We start from the raw sequence: 18,178 nt of genomic DNA on the forward strand, positions 1-18,178 counted from the left end.
AATAGATCTACAGCATGTTGTGTACAACACAGCTCTGTAATACTATTACGGATATAGTGAAAAACATTGCTTTGACTGTTGTTTTGAAGCTCCTCACATCATCTCAATTCTCCTGTTGATTACAGTGCCAAAGGAGCACCAATGTCTGATCTCCCACGGTTATAAAAAAACACGGTCATGCAAAGATCTGCTCTATTGATGGGTAGATCACAATGGTGCCAGACACGATCCTTGCAAGAACATGTAATGAAAACAACCAAATGTTCATAGCTGCTTGTGTGAAAAGATTTTATGCTCCATGGTATTGTGTTATAGACTCACAGACCTGTACCCTGGTTTGCTTTGGGTCCATACCTGCAACCAATGCCCCCTTTAGAGACCTGAATGGCATTTTCTGGTTCATTTCACACAGAAGAAGATAGCCTCATACCCATCATACAGCAAGCAGAGAAAAATGAACATATCATGTCTGAATCTGGGAGCCCAATCCCAGACACACATTCACAAATTCTCTCCACACACATTTGCACCACAATATTTAGGAACAACTTGGGTATCAGATTGGCTCAATGTAAAACTCCCAAATTTGATTACATGTTTTCTTTGTTTAATTTTGCTTCTCAACACAGTCTTTGTTACAGTGTAATAGTGTCTGTGAACCAGCTGCCCACATAGAGACTACAGCACATTAATACCACCATACAGCAGTAAAATATGTTGTCCATTCAAGTATAGGCTACAGTCTATATCGTTGTGCATGAAATAAATAATTGAGGCACCATTTTTTTCTATGCCCAACGCTACAAAGTCTACAGCATATATAGCCAATGTTTATGCCTGGTGCTGTACTTGGACAAGTGTATTTTTCTGCACACCACACAGTCTAATAACACAAGAAATCATACACAAAGTTATTTGAGGAGCAGAATATAGGCCTAGTTGCTCTAGGTGTTTCTATTCAGGACTTTCCTTGTCTGCCGCGCTAGTGTGCTTGCACAATTTCTGACCAGAGAAGGAATTCTCCAGGGTCCTGAAAGTGTCCTCGTGCGCTCGAAAGTGCGAACATTCCTCTCTTCCAAAACGCACCAGAGCGGAGAGAGAGAGGAGGGAGACACACCCGCCCGGAGCTGATTGGTGGAACGTCACGAATAGAGGACCCGAACAGAGGGGCTGATAAATGATAGATGAAGGAGGAGAGAGAGCTGAGGATGCAGGTTTGGTACGCAATCATCCATCGAATCGTCTCGTAGCATCGCCAACTTCCACTAGCCCTCCGCTGCGGAGGAGATTTATTCCCAAAAGGACTGAATCATACATCTCTTCAAAGGAGCATCCCGCACACATAATTCACTTCGACAGGCACCTTGATACAAGCTAGAAATGACGATTGGCTCTCTCACACATGGGACAGCAGTTGTATTGATATTACTAAAAGCACTGTTTCTTGCGACACACGCCACAGAGGATGGGATCTTCACAAATCATCTCTTGGTTCAGTTGCATGAAGGTGCACATGATGAAGCGCACCAACTTGCAACAGAACACGGGTTTCATAGTGCCCGGAAGGTAAGACATGTTAGGCTACAATGTTGCAGAAAATGTGCAGAATGTAGGCTAATGATGGGTTGTCGATTCGGTATTTTCCATCAAGCAAATCATTTGCATTGATGAACATGTCCAGTGTTTTTGTCACTCAACTCCACTTTTTTTTTTTTAAATGCTCATGTTTCTTATTTTTATTTATATTGCATAGAATATAAAAAATCCTATTTTGGCTATGATTTTACCAACATAAATACTTGATATGACTTCAGTTAAAACATTTAAATATGTAGCCTGTTATTTGAAGTACGCCTTTGCCTATTTGTTTTGTTTTTCAGATGACCTTCAATTAAGTTGATCTGTATAATTTATTTTGTTACATAATATCTAGGCCAATGTCGCATCATTAAGCCTTAGGCTACATTAACATAAATATAAAATCAGCCTTAATTTCTGCTAAATTCGAACATTTTGCCATCTATTTTTTTATCCCCCAGTAATTTTGGAAATGAGAAATGTGGGGTGAATAGACTACGTGAATTAAGGCAGGCTAATAGCACAGTGTTCAAATTAAGTGCTTTGTACAACAAAACTAGTGACAACTGAGCTGCCACAAACTTGAAGGAGACGAAACTCGAACTTGACTGGAGTATTGAAACACATCATCCTGAGATGTTTTGAAACATTACATGGAACATAACACCACTAAATCAAGTATCGTGCAACACCTTCCCAGGGACTGGGAGAACTAAACAGAAAAGGTTGATAACAATATTGTATGTATTTCTAGTCCTGTTCAGTGTAGAATTAGATACTTTCTCTTTTGGTGTTTCTCTTTCCTCTCTCTAAAGCTTCTAAACACCATTATGACATTTTGAATCATGTCCAGTGCAGAATTAGATCGCCTTTTTCTGAAATGTCTTTATGTTTAACATTGTTTTATGTATTTGATCATTTGCCATCATTTACCATTTGGCAGGCATTGTCAAACACAGTCTTCAAACCACCAGCAGTAACTGGAGGTTGAACTGCAAGAATTGAAGATTCTGCACTTGCCTCTTCTGTTGACAATCATGAATTTGGGAATGGATGCTGTAGCCTAGTGGTTAAAAGCATTGGGACAGGGACCGAAAGGTGACCAAAAGTCACCATTGGGCTGATGGTGAAATACCTGAGCGGTGTCCTTCCTCTCCGGGCAATTGAGTTAGGAAGGACGCCTGTATATTTGTAGCAGATGGGTGTATTGATACACCATCCAAAGTGTATTTAATAACTTCACCATGCTCAAAGTGTCACACCCTGGTCTTAGTATTTTGTGTTTTTCTTATTTATTTGGTCAGGCCAGGGTGTGACATGGGATTATTTTGTGTTGTGTTTATGTATAGGGGTTTTTCGTAGGTTTTGAGATTGTGGCTTAGTAGGGTTGTTTAGGAGAGTCTATGGCTGCCTGAGGCGGTTCTCAATCAGTCAGGTGATTCTCGTTGTCTCTGATTGGGAACCATATTTAGGTAGCCCGGGTTTCACTGTGTGTTTGTGGGTGATTGTTCCTGTCTCAGTGTGTTTGTATTCACCAGATAGGCTGTATAGGTTCACGGTCCGTTTCTTGTTTTTGTATTTGTCGTGTTTATTCATATATTAAACATGTATCGAACTAACCACGCTGCATTTTGGTCCGACTCTCCTTCGACGGAAGAAAGCCGTTACACAAAGGAATATTTCAATGTCTGCATTTTTATTTTGACCCATATATCAATAGGTGCTCTTCTTTGTGAGACATTGGAAAACCTCCTTGGTCTATGTGACTGAATCTGTGTTTGAAACTCACTGCTCAACTGAGGGACCTTACAGATAATTCTATGTGTGGGGGACAGAGATGAGGTAGTCATTACAAAATCATGGAATGAGTCCTTGCAACTTATAGTGTGACTTGTTTAGCAAATATTTACTTCTGAAATTATTCAGGCTTGCCATAACAAAGGGGTTGAATACTTATTGACTCAAGACATTTCTAAAAATCTAATTGCACTTTGACATTATGGGGTGTTGTGTGTAGGCCAGTGACACAAAATCTAAATGTAATACATTTTATATTCAGGCTGTAACACAAACAAAATGTGGAAGAAGGCAAGAGGTGCGAATACTTTCTGATGGCACCATATGCTTCATCCTCTTTAATCAAGATTAATTAACTGAATTCTCAATGTAGAAAATTGACACCATTTGATCAGAAATCAACCGATTGCTTTCTCTTCAGATGTGGCAGTTGATCACCCATCTATTTATCCAACCACTTATTAAACAGCCCTGTGAAAGCAGGCCTTGTCTGAAGAGGGAAAATTATCCCCCTGACTGTACTGCCTTGTCAAATGTCAGAATAAGAGTGTAAGTGCAATTAGCTGGAGAGCAAGGCACTGAGGCGTAGCCTAGAAATCGAGGGTATTGTGGTGTTGTGAATTAAGATGTTCACCTCAGCATTCAAATAACGGCTACTCGTGATTTAATGTTTAATTTGACATGGATAATTAGATACTGAATGCGTTTTGTTTTGACTGAGGTTTAATGGCAGCATCTCTGAGTTGTACTGTAGACACTATCATACAGTAGGCTGCCTTCATCCATCCACTCCTTCACACATACACCGCCTCTGGATTATGTCATCTCCAGCGTTATTTGTATCCATATCTGTGCAGTTTCAATGATCTCTTATTCATGCTTAATTAATTTAGCAAGCCTGGAAACACATACCGGTGCATATACTTCAAAACAAAAATACAATGCACACACGCACACACACACATTAAGCCAATATATACTTTAACAAGATGGTGCAGACAGACACAGTCGCCCTGTTTCAAGCTACTAACTTTGCAGTATGTTGTTTTTTTCAGTGTTATTTCTTACATTATCCGCTCAGAACGTTTCTTGTATTACAGTTGTTTCCAACTGCTTACACACGTTTTCAAAACTGCCTCCTTTTTTTCAAAACTCTACACACAATTCCCAAAACTGCACACACAAAAATGCAAAATGCCCACATCTCCTTCAAAATGTAACACTGCATTCAAAATGCCATAAACACATGTCAGAATGAAGCATTTGCATCAAATGGCAAACACTGCTTTCATAATAGTAAATTTTTGGATATACCATGTAAACACTGTTGTTCTAAATCCAGTCCAGGAATTGGTAGGGGGGGGGGCAGTCACCAGTGCTAAACTACGCTTAATCTCTTCTCTGGCCTGGGTCTGGCCACAATACTTCGTCCACATCACAAGATACGTTTTCTCTTGCCAAACATCGAGGGAAGTATCTCCTAGCATCGTGTATCCAACCTTGGACAGAGGCAACCTCTATGTCCCCACACGCGTCCCCCATTGCCTGGAGAAGCGGCATGTGGGAATAGGGTTGGCGATCATACACTTTCCAGCGCCAGGCTGAGAAGAATTCCTCTATGGCATTTAGAAAAGGTGAACATGGGGGTAGGTACAAAACTTCAAATTGTGAATGGGTGGCAAACCAGAACAGCCCGGTGAAAACTAACATTGTCTCATAAAACCACAAATCTAGCAGGCTCCTGATCTGGATCAGGGACAAGCATTGTGATAAATTGCATCCAGAAAAGTGAGCATATGGCCGGTGTTGTACGGACCCAGTGTGGCATTGTGATGGAGGACCCCGTTTTGAGTGATGGCAGCACACATAATTATATTACCCCCACGCTGTCCAGGGACATTGGTAATTGCCCTCTGTCCTATTACATTTCTTCCGCGGCGCCTGGTTTTGGTGAGGTTGAAGCCAACCTCATCCACATAAATAAATTCATGGTGAATTACATGGGCATCCAGCTCCAATACTCTCTGTAACAGACAAAAGTATATACAGATGAGTAAATATGGTATGTCTGAAGTACTGGAAGTAGTGTTGCATACATATCTCTACAAAGTCATGTTGCATATTCTTGACTCTGTCAGAGTTTATCTCAAATGGCACGTTGTAATGTTGTTTCATCGTCACTCAGTGCCGTTGGAGGATGCGTTGTATGGTCGACAGGCTTACAGCATTGATGTTGTTAAATATGGTATCATTATTCGAGATATGCTCTCTTATCTATCGAATCCTAATCGCACTGTTGGCCAAAACCATATTTGTAATTGCAGTCTCTTGTACATCTGTAAACAAGTGTCCTCGTCCTCCATGATGTCTTTGCATTTCTACTGTGTACAGAATTCAAACACAGTATGTGTTCAACATAGGAACTGTAAACAATGTACAAAAAAATGTTGTACAGCATGATTACCAACCTCATTCATTCAATGCAGTGCAGTAAATGGATGGCTTAGAGTTACAAATGTTCATGCAATACTATGCAGTCATACGTATTTTACAGTACATTACTGTAATGCTTAAATAGTCATTAGATAGTTGCATACCTGCTCTCATTTCTGAAGGTTCGAATTATGGACGCCACTGTAAATCGACTCATGGTCAAACCGTGGTTGATCACATGATCAATAAGTGTTGCCCTAATCTCATCAGAGATGATTCTCCTTCCTTCTCTTCTTTGCCCTCGTCCTCTTCTTCCTCTTCCTCTGCCTCCTACTCCTCCTCTTGCTCTCTGTCCATTGTTGGCATCGATTGTTCAAAACAGGTAATCTGACCTTTGACCTATTTATAGGCCTATACTACAGTAAAGCAGTGATTGGTTAGTCATCAGTTAAGCTATTATAGTGTTTGCACATGTGAGGAGTGTGTGTGTGACCTGGTGAATAAGTGTAGCATTTTGATTGGTTGTGTTTGGAAAAGGAAAGCAAGTCACTTCCTGATAGATTTTTGTGTTTTAGGTAGAGAATTGTGTGTAATGTTTTGAAAAAAGTGTTTTATGCAATTGACAACTGAGTCAAAGGCTGAGAAATAGGTTATGGTTTTGGATATTTGGAGTGTAGTTTTGCACTGAGTGAGAGGTTTAAAAAAATCTTGTGACATGAAAAGATTTTGTGTGTAAGCAGCTGGAAAAAACTGTAATACCTACAGCCAGAAATAACTTTCAAATATTAGATCTGCAGTCACTCACCAGAATTTTGAGCAGAAATTTGACTTCCCTGACCTGGATCCTTTGTGTAGCTCTATTCATTCCGGGGGCTGCACCAAAATGGTGACGTTGGAGTAGAGGTAGAAAGAGTGGGGTCCTATTCAGACTCAGGCGGCGTGCATACCATCCACCGCTTCCAAGTATATTACTCGCTACTGTTCATTCCCTGGATAATAATGTAGGCGAGCTCAGGGCGAGGATATCCTTACAGAAACTCACTCAAAACGGAACTGGTCAGATGACGCGGATGCTACACTACATGACTGTTTTGCTAGGATTAATCCGGGATTCATCCAATGGCATTGAGGAATACACCACCTCAGTCATTGGCTTCATCAATAAGTGCATCGACAACATCTTCCCCACAGTGACTGTATGTACATATCCCAACCAGAAGCCATGGATTACAAGCAACACCTGCAGCAAGCTAAAGGCTAGAGCTGCCGCTTTCAAGGAGCGGGAGACTAATCTGGACGCTTATAAGAAATCCTGCTATGCCCTCAGACAAACCATCAAACAAGCAAAGAGTCAATACAGGATTTAGATTGAATCCTACTACACCGGTTCTGACACTCGTCGGATGTTGCAGGGCTTGAAAACTATTATGGACTACAAAGGGAAACCCAGACGCGAGCTTCCCAGTGACGAGAGCCTACCAGATGAGCTAAATGCCACTTCGAGGCAAGCAACACTGAAGCATGCACGTGAGCACCAGCTGTTCTTGATGACTGTGTGATAACGCTCTCAGTGGCCGATGTGTACAAAACCTTTAAACATGGTCAACATTAACAAAGCCCCTGGCCAGACGGATTACCAGGACGTGTACTCAAAGCATGCGCGGACCAACTGTCAAGTGTCTTCACTGACATTTTCAACCTCTCCCTGACATAGTCTGTAATAACTACATGTTTCAAGCAGACCAACTAAGTCCCTGTGCCCAAGGAAGTGAAGGTAACCTGCCTAAATGATTACCGCCCCGTGGCACTCATGTCAGTAGCCATGAAGTGCTTTGAAAGGCTGGTCCACAAATGACGAAATCTCAATCGTACTCCACACCACCCGTTCTCACCTGGACAAAAGGAACACTTATGTGAGAATGCTGTTCGTTGACTACAGCTCAGCGTTCAACACCAGAGTGCCCACGAAGCTCATCACTAAGCTAAGGACTCTGGGACTAAACACCTCCCTCTGCAACTGGATCCTGTACTTCCTGACGGGCCGCCCCAGGTGGTAAGAGTAGGCAACAATACGTCTGCCACACTGATCCTTAACACTAGGGCCCCTCAGTGGTGTGTATTAAGTCCCCTCCTGTATTCCTTGTTCACACTCGACTGCGTGGCCAAACACGACTCCAACACCATCATTACATTTGCTGACGACACAACAGTGGTAGGCCTGATCACCGACAACGATGAGACGGCCTACAGGGAGGAGGTCAGAGAACTGTCAGTGTGGTGCCAGAACCACAACCTCTCCCTCAATGTGAGCAAGACAAAAGAGCTGATGGTGGACTACAGGAAAAGGCCTATATCCTGAGGCTGCTTGTACTGTAGTTTGGAACTTTAACCATTTAGACCTCAATAGAATTCTAGAATGCTGCTTAAGATTACTGAGAATTTTCAAGATAAAACACATTTCAAACAAACAGACGTGTAAAAAATGAAGAACAAATGACAATTACAAGTCTCTACAGATCGGTCTCCCACCCTTGGGACGGTTGAGATAATGTGCGCTAATGTGATTAGCATGATGTTGTAAGTAATAAGAACATTTCCCTGGACATAGACATATCTGATTTTACCATGCTATTGTTTGAGGAGAGCGCACAGTTATGGACTTGAAATGTTATTAATATACCAATTAGTTACATTTGGGCAGTCATGATACAACATTTTGAACAGAAATGCAATAGTTCATTGGATCAGTCTAAAATGTAGCACATACACTGCTGCCATCTAGGGGACAAAATCTAAATTGTGCCTGAGCTGGAATAATACAATATGGCATTTCAAAGATGGTAAAAAAAAAAAAGTTATTTTCTTTGTATTATCTTTTACCAGATCTAATGTGTTATATTCTCCTACATTCTTTACAAATTTCTACAAACTTCGAAGTGTTTCCTTTCAAATGATATCAAGAATATGCATATCCTTTCTTCAGGTCCTGAGCTACAGACAGTTAGATTTGGGTATGTAATTTTTGTCTAAAATTGAATGAAAGGGGCGGATCCTTAAAACTTCTTATGGTATAGGGGACGCTTGCGTCCCACTTGGAAAAAAACCCAGGGAAAATGCAGTGCCGGCAAATTCAAATCATGATATAAAATCTAACATTCATTAAATCACACATATAAGATACTCATTTAAAGCTACACTTGTTGTGAATCCAGCCAACATGTCATATTTTAAAAAGCTTTTCGGCGGAAGCATAAGAAGCTATTATCTGACGATAGCACAATGTCAATAAAGAGGGTAGCATATTTCAACCCTACAGGCGCTACACAAAACGTTGAAATAAAATATAAAACATGCATTACCTTTGACGAGCTTCTTTTGTTGGCACTCCAATAGGTCCCATAAAATTCACAATTGGTCCCTTTGTTCGATTAATTCCGTCTTATATATATCCAAAATGTCAATGTATAAAGCGTGTTTGATCCAGAAAAAAAACAGCTTACAAAAACGCAACGTCACTACAAAACATTTCAAAATTTGCTTATAAACTTTGCCAAAATATTTCAAACTACTACTACTGTAGTAATACTTTGTACTACAACTTTAGGTATTTTTAAATGTTAATAATTGATCAAATTGTAGATGGGGCAATCTGTATTCAATACAGCAAGTAAACAAACCATGCTCCTTTTTACGTCTTGCGCAACTCTCAATATTGTAACGTTGTTCCAGGATGTGCTTCTTCTTCGTTGCACAAATGAATAACCTCAACCAAATTCCAAAGACTGGTGACATCCAGTGGAAGTGGTAGGAACTGAAAACAGGTTCCTATCAAATATCCCATGGCAAAGACAATGTAGGGAACAGTCAGAGGCAAAAATAATAATAATTCTGAACAGTTAGTCCTAAGGGTTTTGCCTGCTACATAAGTTCTGTTATACTCACAGACATGATTCAAACAGTTTTAGAAACTTCGGAGTGTTTTCTATCCCCATCTACTAATATTATGCATATCTTATATTCCTGGCTTGAGTAGCAGGAAGTTTAAATTGGGCATGCTATTTATCCAAAAGTGAAAATGCTGCCCCCTATACCTCAAGAGGTTTTAACTTAGTGTTAAAAGGCACAACTTAATATGACACCACATTCATGTCAATAGGAATAACATTAATTTTGTCTTCACTATCAAAAATATATTAGCACCCAACACAAGAAAAACCTTTATAGTATTTCAGTTGTCGCAAATTTGATAAAATTACTCAGTCAAAATGTACCAAGTATAATATATTAAACTTCAAAATATTATTTAAATTTAAATATTTCAAACATATTCCAAAATGGGACCAGAGAACAATGTTCAGAGTATTTCAAAACCCACACAAAGTAGGCTCTTGGATTGCCAAAGATTCTTTCTTCTGTAACTATTTTAAAATGTAGATAACCTCTCTCAGTAAGACTTAGTACAGACTAGGCATGAAAAAAAATATATAAATAGTTGCCAACTTTGACAACAATTCAGTAAATTACAAAATTAGAGAAAAATTCCAACTTTACCAAGTATTAGATAACAGACACAGAGATAAGATACAAAACACAAAAACTGTTAAGAGACCATTTTTTTAAGTAGACAATTATAAGGACTGAAGGAATTGGCTGCCAATCAATGGAAAGTAGACTATAATTTAATATGTCAAACAGGTAGGCCTGCATCTTATTTCTTGAATAGGAACAAGTAGTTTCAGCACAAAGGCCTCTTAGCCTAAAGTCAATTTAAAACGAAGACTTTAAATGAATCAGTCCTTCTCGAATTAGCCTACTTTCAGCAGCCATGCTCTGTCCATCTCAGAGGCTGCCACTTCAGAGTAATGTAAGTGATGTAAATTACTCAAATATGGCTTAATGTGAGGACAATAACTCTGATGGATTCATTATGGGCAATGAAACATATTGTTTTGAATAAAATCAATTATAAAGGTTGCAAGCTTACCTCCGGTCCTTCTTCCCATCTTCGCGGTCTACTTTTCAGACTAAACAGGACATCAGTAGACCTAGTCCATGCACACAGATATTGCTTCTTTTTTTCTTTTTTTTTAACAAATAAAGAAATCATTTTTGGAAGAAGCCTTTGACTTGCCACCGTACACAGCGCAAAAGGCTTTACATCAGAAACAGCAGTGCAGGCCGGGGCTCATGAATGGGAATGCCAATCCATTGCAGTGTGTGATGCAGTGTAACCTAGTTTTATATACAGTACCAGTCAAAAGTTTGGACACACATACTCATTCAGGAGTTCTCTTTATTTTTACTATTTTCTACATTGGAGAATAATAGTGAAGACATCAAAACTATGAAATAACACATGGAGTCATATAGTAATCAAAAACAACTCCAAATATTTGATATATAGAAGTTGCCACTCTTTGCCTTGATGACAGCTTTGTGCACTCTAGGCACTCTCAACCAGCTTAACCTGGAATGCTTTTCCAACAGTTCCAAGGTGTTCCCACATATGCTGAGCACTAGTTGGCTGCTTTTCCTTCACTCTGCAGTCCAACTCATCCCAAACCATCTCAATTGGGTTGAGGTCAGGTGATTGTGGAAGCCAGATCATCTGATGACGCACTCCATCACTCTCCTTCTTGGTCAAATAGCCCTTACACAGCCTGGAGGTGTGTTAGGTCATTGTCCTGTTGAAAAACAAATGGCAGTCCCACTAAGCACAAACTAGATGAGATTGCATATCGCTGCAGAATGCTGTTGTAGCAATGCTGGTTAATGCCGTGAATTCTTAATAAATCACAGACAGTGTTACCAGTTTCATCATAGAACTTGATTGTTTTTGCGACTGCACTTGAAGAGACCTTAATCTGATGGACTGTCGTTTCACTTTGCTTATTTGAGCTGTTCTTGCCTTGATATGGACTTGGTCTTTTATCAAATAGGGCAATCTTCTGTATACCACTCCTACCTTGTCTCAACACAACTGATTGGCTCAAATGCATTAAGAAGGAAATAAATTCCACAAATTAACTTTTAACAAGGCACACCTGTTAATTGAAATGCATTCCAGGTGACTACCTCATGAAGCTGGTTGAGAGAATGCCTAGAGTGTGCAAAGCTGTCATCAAGGCAAAGGGTGGCTACTTTGAAGAATCTCAAATATAACATATATTTTGATTTGTTTAACACTTTTTGGGTTACTACATTATTCCATGTGTTTTTTCATCGTTTTGATGTCTTTGAACACTATTATTCTACAATAAAGAAATAAAGAAAAACCCTTGAATGAGTAGGTGTGTTCAAACTTTTGACTGGTACTGTACACCATCCCAGCAGCGCAAAAAACTTGGGAAGGAAGTACATTTTCTTAGAAATATAACTTTGCCCAATGCTTCCCCGATTATGCTCTTTGTATAGCCTAGGCCTATAGCGTATACTATAGGCTATACATAATTTTATTGAGACCACACTAGGTGCACTTGATATTGCGCGCCCAGCAGCGAATCAGGGATGAGGGGAATCACGGGCACACATCGAGATACTACAATAAGCAACTCATTTTCAAAACCTGAGCAATATTTAATTTTATGACAATTTTATTACATAATATGCCATGTAATCAGTTAAATTACATAACCCTCCCCTGGACTAAAAAAATAAATAAACCTTTTCCCTGACTGAAATTGAAAAACCATGACCCTCCCCCATTTTCATCTGGGTAACAATTGTTTAAAGTTTAACCGTTCCCTGCTAATGTTAGCCAATTAGTTACCGGTAGAAACAGGAGGAAACAATAATCTTGTTAGCTGGCTATGTAATCAACTATCACTGCAAGTCAATATCATTTCAGTGCCACTGCGTAAGCTTTTACCATAACATGTCAGCGAAGCAAGCTGTCAAATTAATAGGAAAATGAAGTAATATGAATATCTGTAACTAGCAAGTCCAACAGATAAACACTCCATTTCGTGGAGAGCTAGCTGGTTGTCTATATGGCTAATGTTACGTAGTGAAAGTGACGGCTTCACGCTTCATGAGCGTAGCACACATTTAACATCACACAACTTTTCTAGCTAGCCTGACAGAAAAATCTGGCAGTTAGCTAGCTAGTTCGCTGTCTATACCAAGCAGCTTGGTCCTTTTCCATATAAATTACTTTGGTAGAAACAAGACAAAATAATCAACAAGTTAGTATAAGCCTACTGCATAACAATGCTCCACCGCTGATGTGCTCACCTGTATCAACCTGGTGGTCATGACAGGACTTGCTAATCTGGGAACTATTCCCCAAGTTTCACAGCATCAAACTTCGCTAACACCAAATATCTGCTGTTTACTTGTTTCACTCTACATCATCATCGCTTTCAAAGTGAAAGGAAGTGTCTGAATCCGTATCACCAACCAACACAGCCTCTTGCACAATGATATGTTGTGGTCGCTTCGGTGCAATCATTTTGAGTAATAAAGTGAAAAAAAAACATTAGAAGACAGCATACCCTGCTTCAAGTCAAGTCAAATCCAAATCTAATTTATTGGTCATGTACACATGTTTAGCAGATGTTATTGAGGGTGTAATGAAATGCTTGTGCTATCTCCGACAGTGCAGTAATATCTAACAAGTAATATCTAACAGTTTCACATCAAATACCAAAAATACACTTACATCTAAGTAAGGAATGGATTAAGACTATTTCTTTCCTTCTTAATGTGTTATCCCTCTAAGAATTATTGCAGAGAAACGGAATTTGCCATGTCCACATGGCATGTTTCACCCGGCCTTGAACGGCTTAGTGGAGCGGGCTGTGCAGACACTGAAAGAAGGGCTCAAAAAGATGACTGGGGGGAACCACAACAACGAAGCTCTCTCCGTTCTTGTTCCAGTACCGCATCACGCCACAATCAGCAGGACAGGCTCCAGTTGAGATGTTGATGGGCAGAAAGCCCAAAGCTCACCTGGATCTACTGCGTCCAGACATCAAAGTACGAGTGGAACGGAAGCAGGTGAAACAAACAAGAGAGACTTGAGAAACAAGAGAAACAACAAAGAGAGACATGACCACCACACGAGGGAGAGACAGTTAAAACCCAATGACACTGTCTACATCCGCAACTTCACAAGCAGCCAATGTTGGTTGCCACGTACCATTCTGAGACAGAGTGGCCCAGTCTCCTTTGTGGTCAAACCGACTGATGGACGAGTCATGCACAGACACCAGGACCGCATTCGCCTGTGCTATGACAAAGAAAATGCCATGTTTTCAGACCGAACAGCTGTGGGTGGTAGTATACAAGTGGAAACCCCACAGGAAACAGTATCTGAGGAACAGGGGCATTCAGTGGTTCCCGCAGAGGGTGATGGACTTCCTTTCACAAACACCCAACCCGCTCCTGTGTCCCCATCTCCACTGGGACACGCTTACCTGTGTCTTGTGGCACACCAGGAGTATTGCGCAGATCACAGCGTAGTCACAAGCCTCCTGAAATAACTAACTCTGTAGTTGAGACTGAGAGGCTTGTGGTGTTAGTGCTTGTTTGGAACAGCAGTGTCACACCCTGACCATAGAGAGCCCTTGTTTCTCTATGGTTATAATTTCTATGTTGTGTTCTAGTTTATGTTTTCTATGTTGGTGTTTTTGTATGATTCCCAATTAGAGGCAGCTGGTAATCATTGTCTCTAATTGGGGATCATATTTAAGTAGATATTTTTCCCACCTGTGTTTGTGGGATATTATTTTGGGTTTGTGCATGTGCACCACGTAGTCACGTTCCGTTGTTCGTTTATTTGATTTATTGTTTTGGCTTATGTTTCACTTTGGAATAAATATGTGGAACTCAATATCCGCTCTGCCTTGGTCCCGTTCTTACGACAACCGTGACACAGCAGACTTTGTTTAAAAAGAAATGAGGACTGTCATTTTTTGTTTGTTTACATTTACAGTAACACCAGCAGAAGTTCTAAAGTGTTGTAAAGAAAAGGAAACACTGATATGGTTTACTTGTTAATTTTATGTTCTTTTCTCACAGCGGGGATTGAAATTAAGAGGGAGAAATGTTATATATATATATAGAAATAATTACATTGAATAGGTTATTGTACTTACTTGCAGTATAGTATGATTACTACTCATGTGTTCAAGGTTATTATTGGCATTGGCCTTGACCATGCCGTTACCCCTTTGATGATGTCATCTCCCAGAGTTGTACCTGTTCAGTGCGACTCTACCACAGGTTGAAGGGGCTGTATCGTTTTTCTGTGTTTGTACCGTTTGTACAGTGGCTTGCGAAGATATTCACCCCCATTGGCATTTTTCCTATTTTTTTGCCTTACAACCTGGAATTAAAATAGATTTTGGGGGGGTTTGTATAATTTGATTTACACAACATGCCTACCACTTTGAAGATGCAAAATATATTTTTATTGTGAAACAAACAAGAAATTAGACCAAAAAAAATAGAACAGTTGAGCATTCGTCAAGGCATACCTCTCCAGCTCCTTCAAGTTGGTTGGGTTCCACTGGTGTACAGCAATCTTTAAGTCATACCACAGATTCTCAATTGGATTGAGGTCTGGCCTTTGACTAGGCCATTCCAAGACATTTAAATGTTTACCCTTAAACCATTCAAGTGTTGCTTTAGCAGCATGCTTGGGGTCAATTGTTCTGCTGGAAGGTGAACCTCCATCCCAGTCTCAATTCTCTGGAAGATTGAAACAGGTTTCCCCTAAAGAATTTCCCTGTATTTAGCACCACCCATCATTCCTTCAATTCTAACCAGTTTCCCAGTCCCTGTTGAGTAAAAACGTCCCTACAGCATGATGCTACCACCACCATGCTTCACTGTGGGGATGGTGTTCTCGGGGTGATGTGAGGTGTTGGGTTTCTGCCAGAAATGGCATTTTCCTTGATGGACAAAAAGCTTAATTTTAGACTCATGTGACCAGAGTACCTTCTTCAATATGTTTGGGAAGTCTCCTACATGCCTTTTGGAGAACACCAAACATGTTCGCTTATTTTTTTCTTTAAGCAATGGCTTTTCTGGACACTCTTCTGTAAAGCCTAGCTCTGTGGAGTATACGGCTTAAAGTGGTCCTATGGACAGATACTCCAATCTCCACAGTTGAGCTTTGCAGCTCCTTCAGGGGTAACTTTGGTCTCTTTGTTGCCTCTCTGATTAATGCCCTCCTTGCCTGGTCCATGGGATTTGGTGGGCGGCCCACTCTTGGCAGGTTTGTTGTGGTGCCATATTCTTTCATTTTTAAATAACGGATATTAATGGTGCTCTGTGGGATGTTCAAAATTTCTGATATTTTTTTATAACCCAACCCTGATCTGTACTTCTCCACAACTTTTCCCCTGACCTGTTTGGAGAGCTCCTTGGTCTTCATGGTGCCGCTTGCTTGGTGGTGCCCCTTGCTTAGTGGTGTTGCAGACTCTGGTGCCTTTCAGAACAGGTGTGTATATATACTGAGATCATGTGACAGTTAAATAAAGTCCACTTGTGTGCAATCTAACTAATTATGTGACTAATCTGAAGGTAATTGGTTGCACCAGATCTTATTTAGGAATTTTAAAGCAAAGGTGGGGAATACATGTGCACGCACCAGTTTTCCGTTTTGTATTTTTTTTAATATTTTGAAACAAGTGATATTTTCCTTTTCACTTCACCAATTTAAACTATTTTGTGTATGTCCATTACATGAAATCCAAATAAAAATAATATATTTAAGTTACAGGTTGTAATGCAACAAAATAGAAAAAACTCAAAGGGGATCAATACTTTTTGCAAGGTACTGTACATGGCAGTACACCTTTTATTTATTAGGTTGAAAGTAAAGGAAAGTAATATATATTCATTGAACCCTGGTCACTTTAATAATGTTTACATACTGTTTTACCCACTTTATATGTATATACTGTATTCTAGTCATGACTCATCTTATGTAACTAATGCTGTACACACCTTTTCTATTGATATACTGTCCATACTGACTTTATACACCATTATATTTATATATTCATATTTTGGTCATTGCTCATTCTGATATTTATTAATTCATCTTCATTTAAAAAATAACATGTGGATTATGTGTTTATTTGATTTATTATTGCTAGGCAATACTGCACTGTAGGAGCTAGAAACACAAGCATTTCAGTGTACCTGCTATAACATCTGCAAATCTGTGTACATGACCAATAAACTTTGATTTGACTTGAATCACCAGCATTTACTGTAGCTAACATCCAGTGAAAAGGGAAGCTGGGATTTGTTCTTGGACATCCTCTCATATTGGCTATTTATGGCCAGTCTTACTGTACTGTACCATTGCAGTGAAGTCTGCTAATCAGACATTACCATAGCTCCATAAGCATACTGATTCCCATAGATCAGACTGGCACATGAGAATGGCCCATAAGAATATGTTTAATTAAAAACAGTGACCTGGCACGCCAGCCTTTATTACAGCATATGGAGGTATTTAATTTGAAATGGGAGCCTTAGGCATGGCTCATACCATGCATCTAGGTTCTTCCCTCAATGATTTATTTTAGTTGATTCCAGCAAACGCACTCCACTGTCTTAAAATAGACCCTGTGTAGCGAAAATGTATTGATGCTGACCTTGTAGCTCTCTCTCTCTCTCTTTCATCTGCTCTCTATTCATCCTGTCACTCACACCATTACTTTCTTTTTTTATATATTTCTGTCTATTGCTTCATTTTTACTTTCTCACCTGTGTACTTCTCTCTCTATCACTCTCTCTGCCTCTGTCAACCCCTCTTTCTCATTCCCCCATTTTTCTTTCCATCCTGTTATCTTTTTACCTTCCTTCTCCCTCCACCAACTTCTCACTCAATCCCTCCCTCTCTCTTTCTCACATTCTCTCATAACATTTTCTTTCTCTTTCCCAGCTTCCCTTTGGAGAGGGTCTTTTTCACTTCTACCCCCAGAACACCCATCAGAGGAGGAGCAAACGCAGCCTTCGCCACAGACAGCACCTGGAGAAGGACCGCAGGGTAAGTAAAACACACACGCACACATGCATGTTTGCACACACACACACACACACACATTGGTTCCCATGGTTCCCATTACACCCATTTACTTTTCCCACATTTTGTTGTGTTACAGCCTGAATTTGAAATGGATTAAATTGTCATTTTGTGCCACTGATCTACACACAATATCCCATAATGACTGTTGTGTCTTTGGCTATGCCGGATTAAGTGATATGACATGCTATTCTATCAAATAAATTCTCCGTAATTAATATTACCTGATTGAGCTAATCATGTAAATGTAATTAACTAGAGAGTCGGGGCACCACAAAATAATATTTATAGAGCTGTTATCTTCCGAATAAACTCTTAAAGACC

General features: G+C 39.9%; 1 protein-coding gene across 1 annotated transcript in view; it reads left to right on the plus strand.

Annotated features, from left to right (window-relative positions):
- Positions 1–1,176: 1,176 nt before the first annotated feature.
- The window catches only part of LOC112254478 (neuroendocrine convertase 2), a 67,061-nt gene continuing 50,059 nt past the window's right edge, over positions 1,177–18,178 (plus strand). The window contains exons 1-2 of the mRNA XM_024427135.2: positions 1,177–1,566; positions 17,714–17,818. Coding sequence (XP_024282903.1) covers positions 1,381–1,566; positions 17,714–17,818 — 291 coding nt within the window. The 5' untranslated portion in view covers positions 1,177–1,380. The remainder of the gene's footprint in view (positions 1,567–17,713; positions 17,819–18,178) is intronic.

Source organism: Oncorhynchus tshawytscha, linkage group LG01 (assembly GCF_018296145.1).
Source record: "Oncorhynchus tshawytscha isolate Ot180627B linkage group LG01, Otsh_v2.0, whole genome shotgun sequence".
In the NCBI taxonomy this organism is placed as follows: domain Eukaryota; kingdom Metazoa; phylum Chordata; class Actinopteri; order Salmoniformes; family Salmonidae; genus Oncorhynchus; species Oncorhynchus tshawytscha.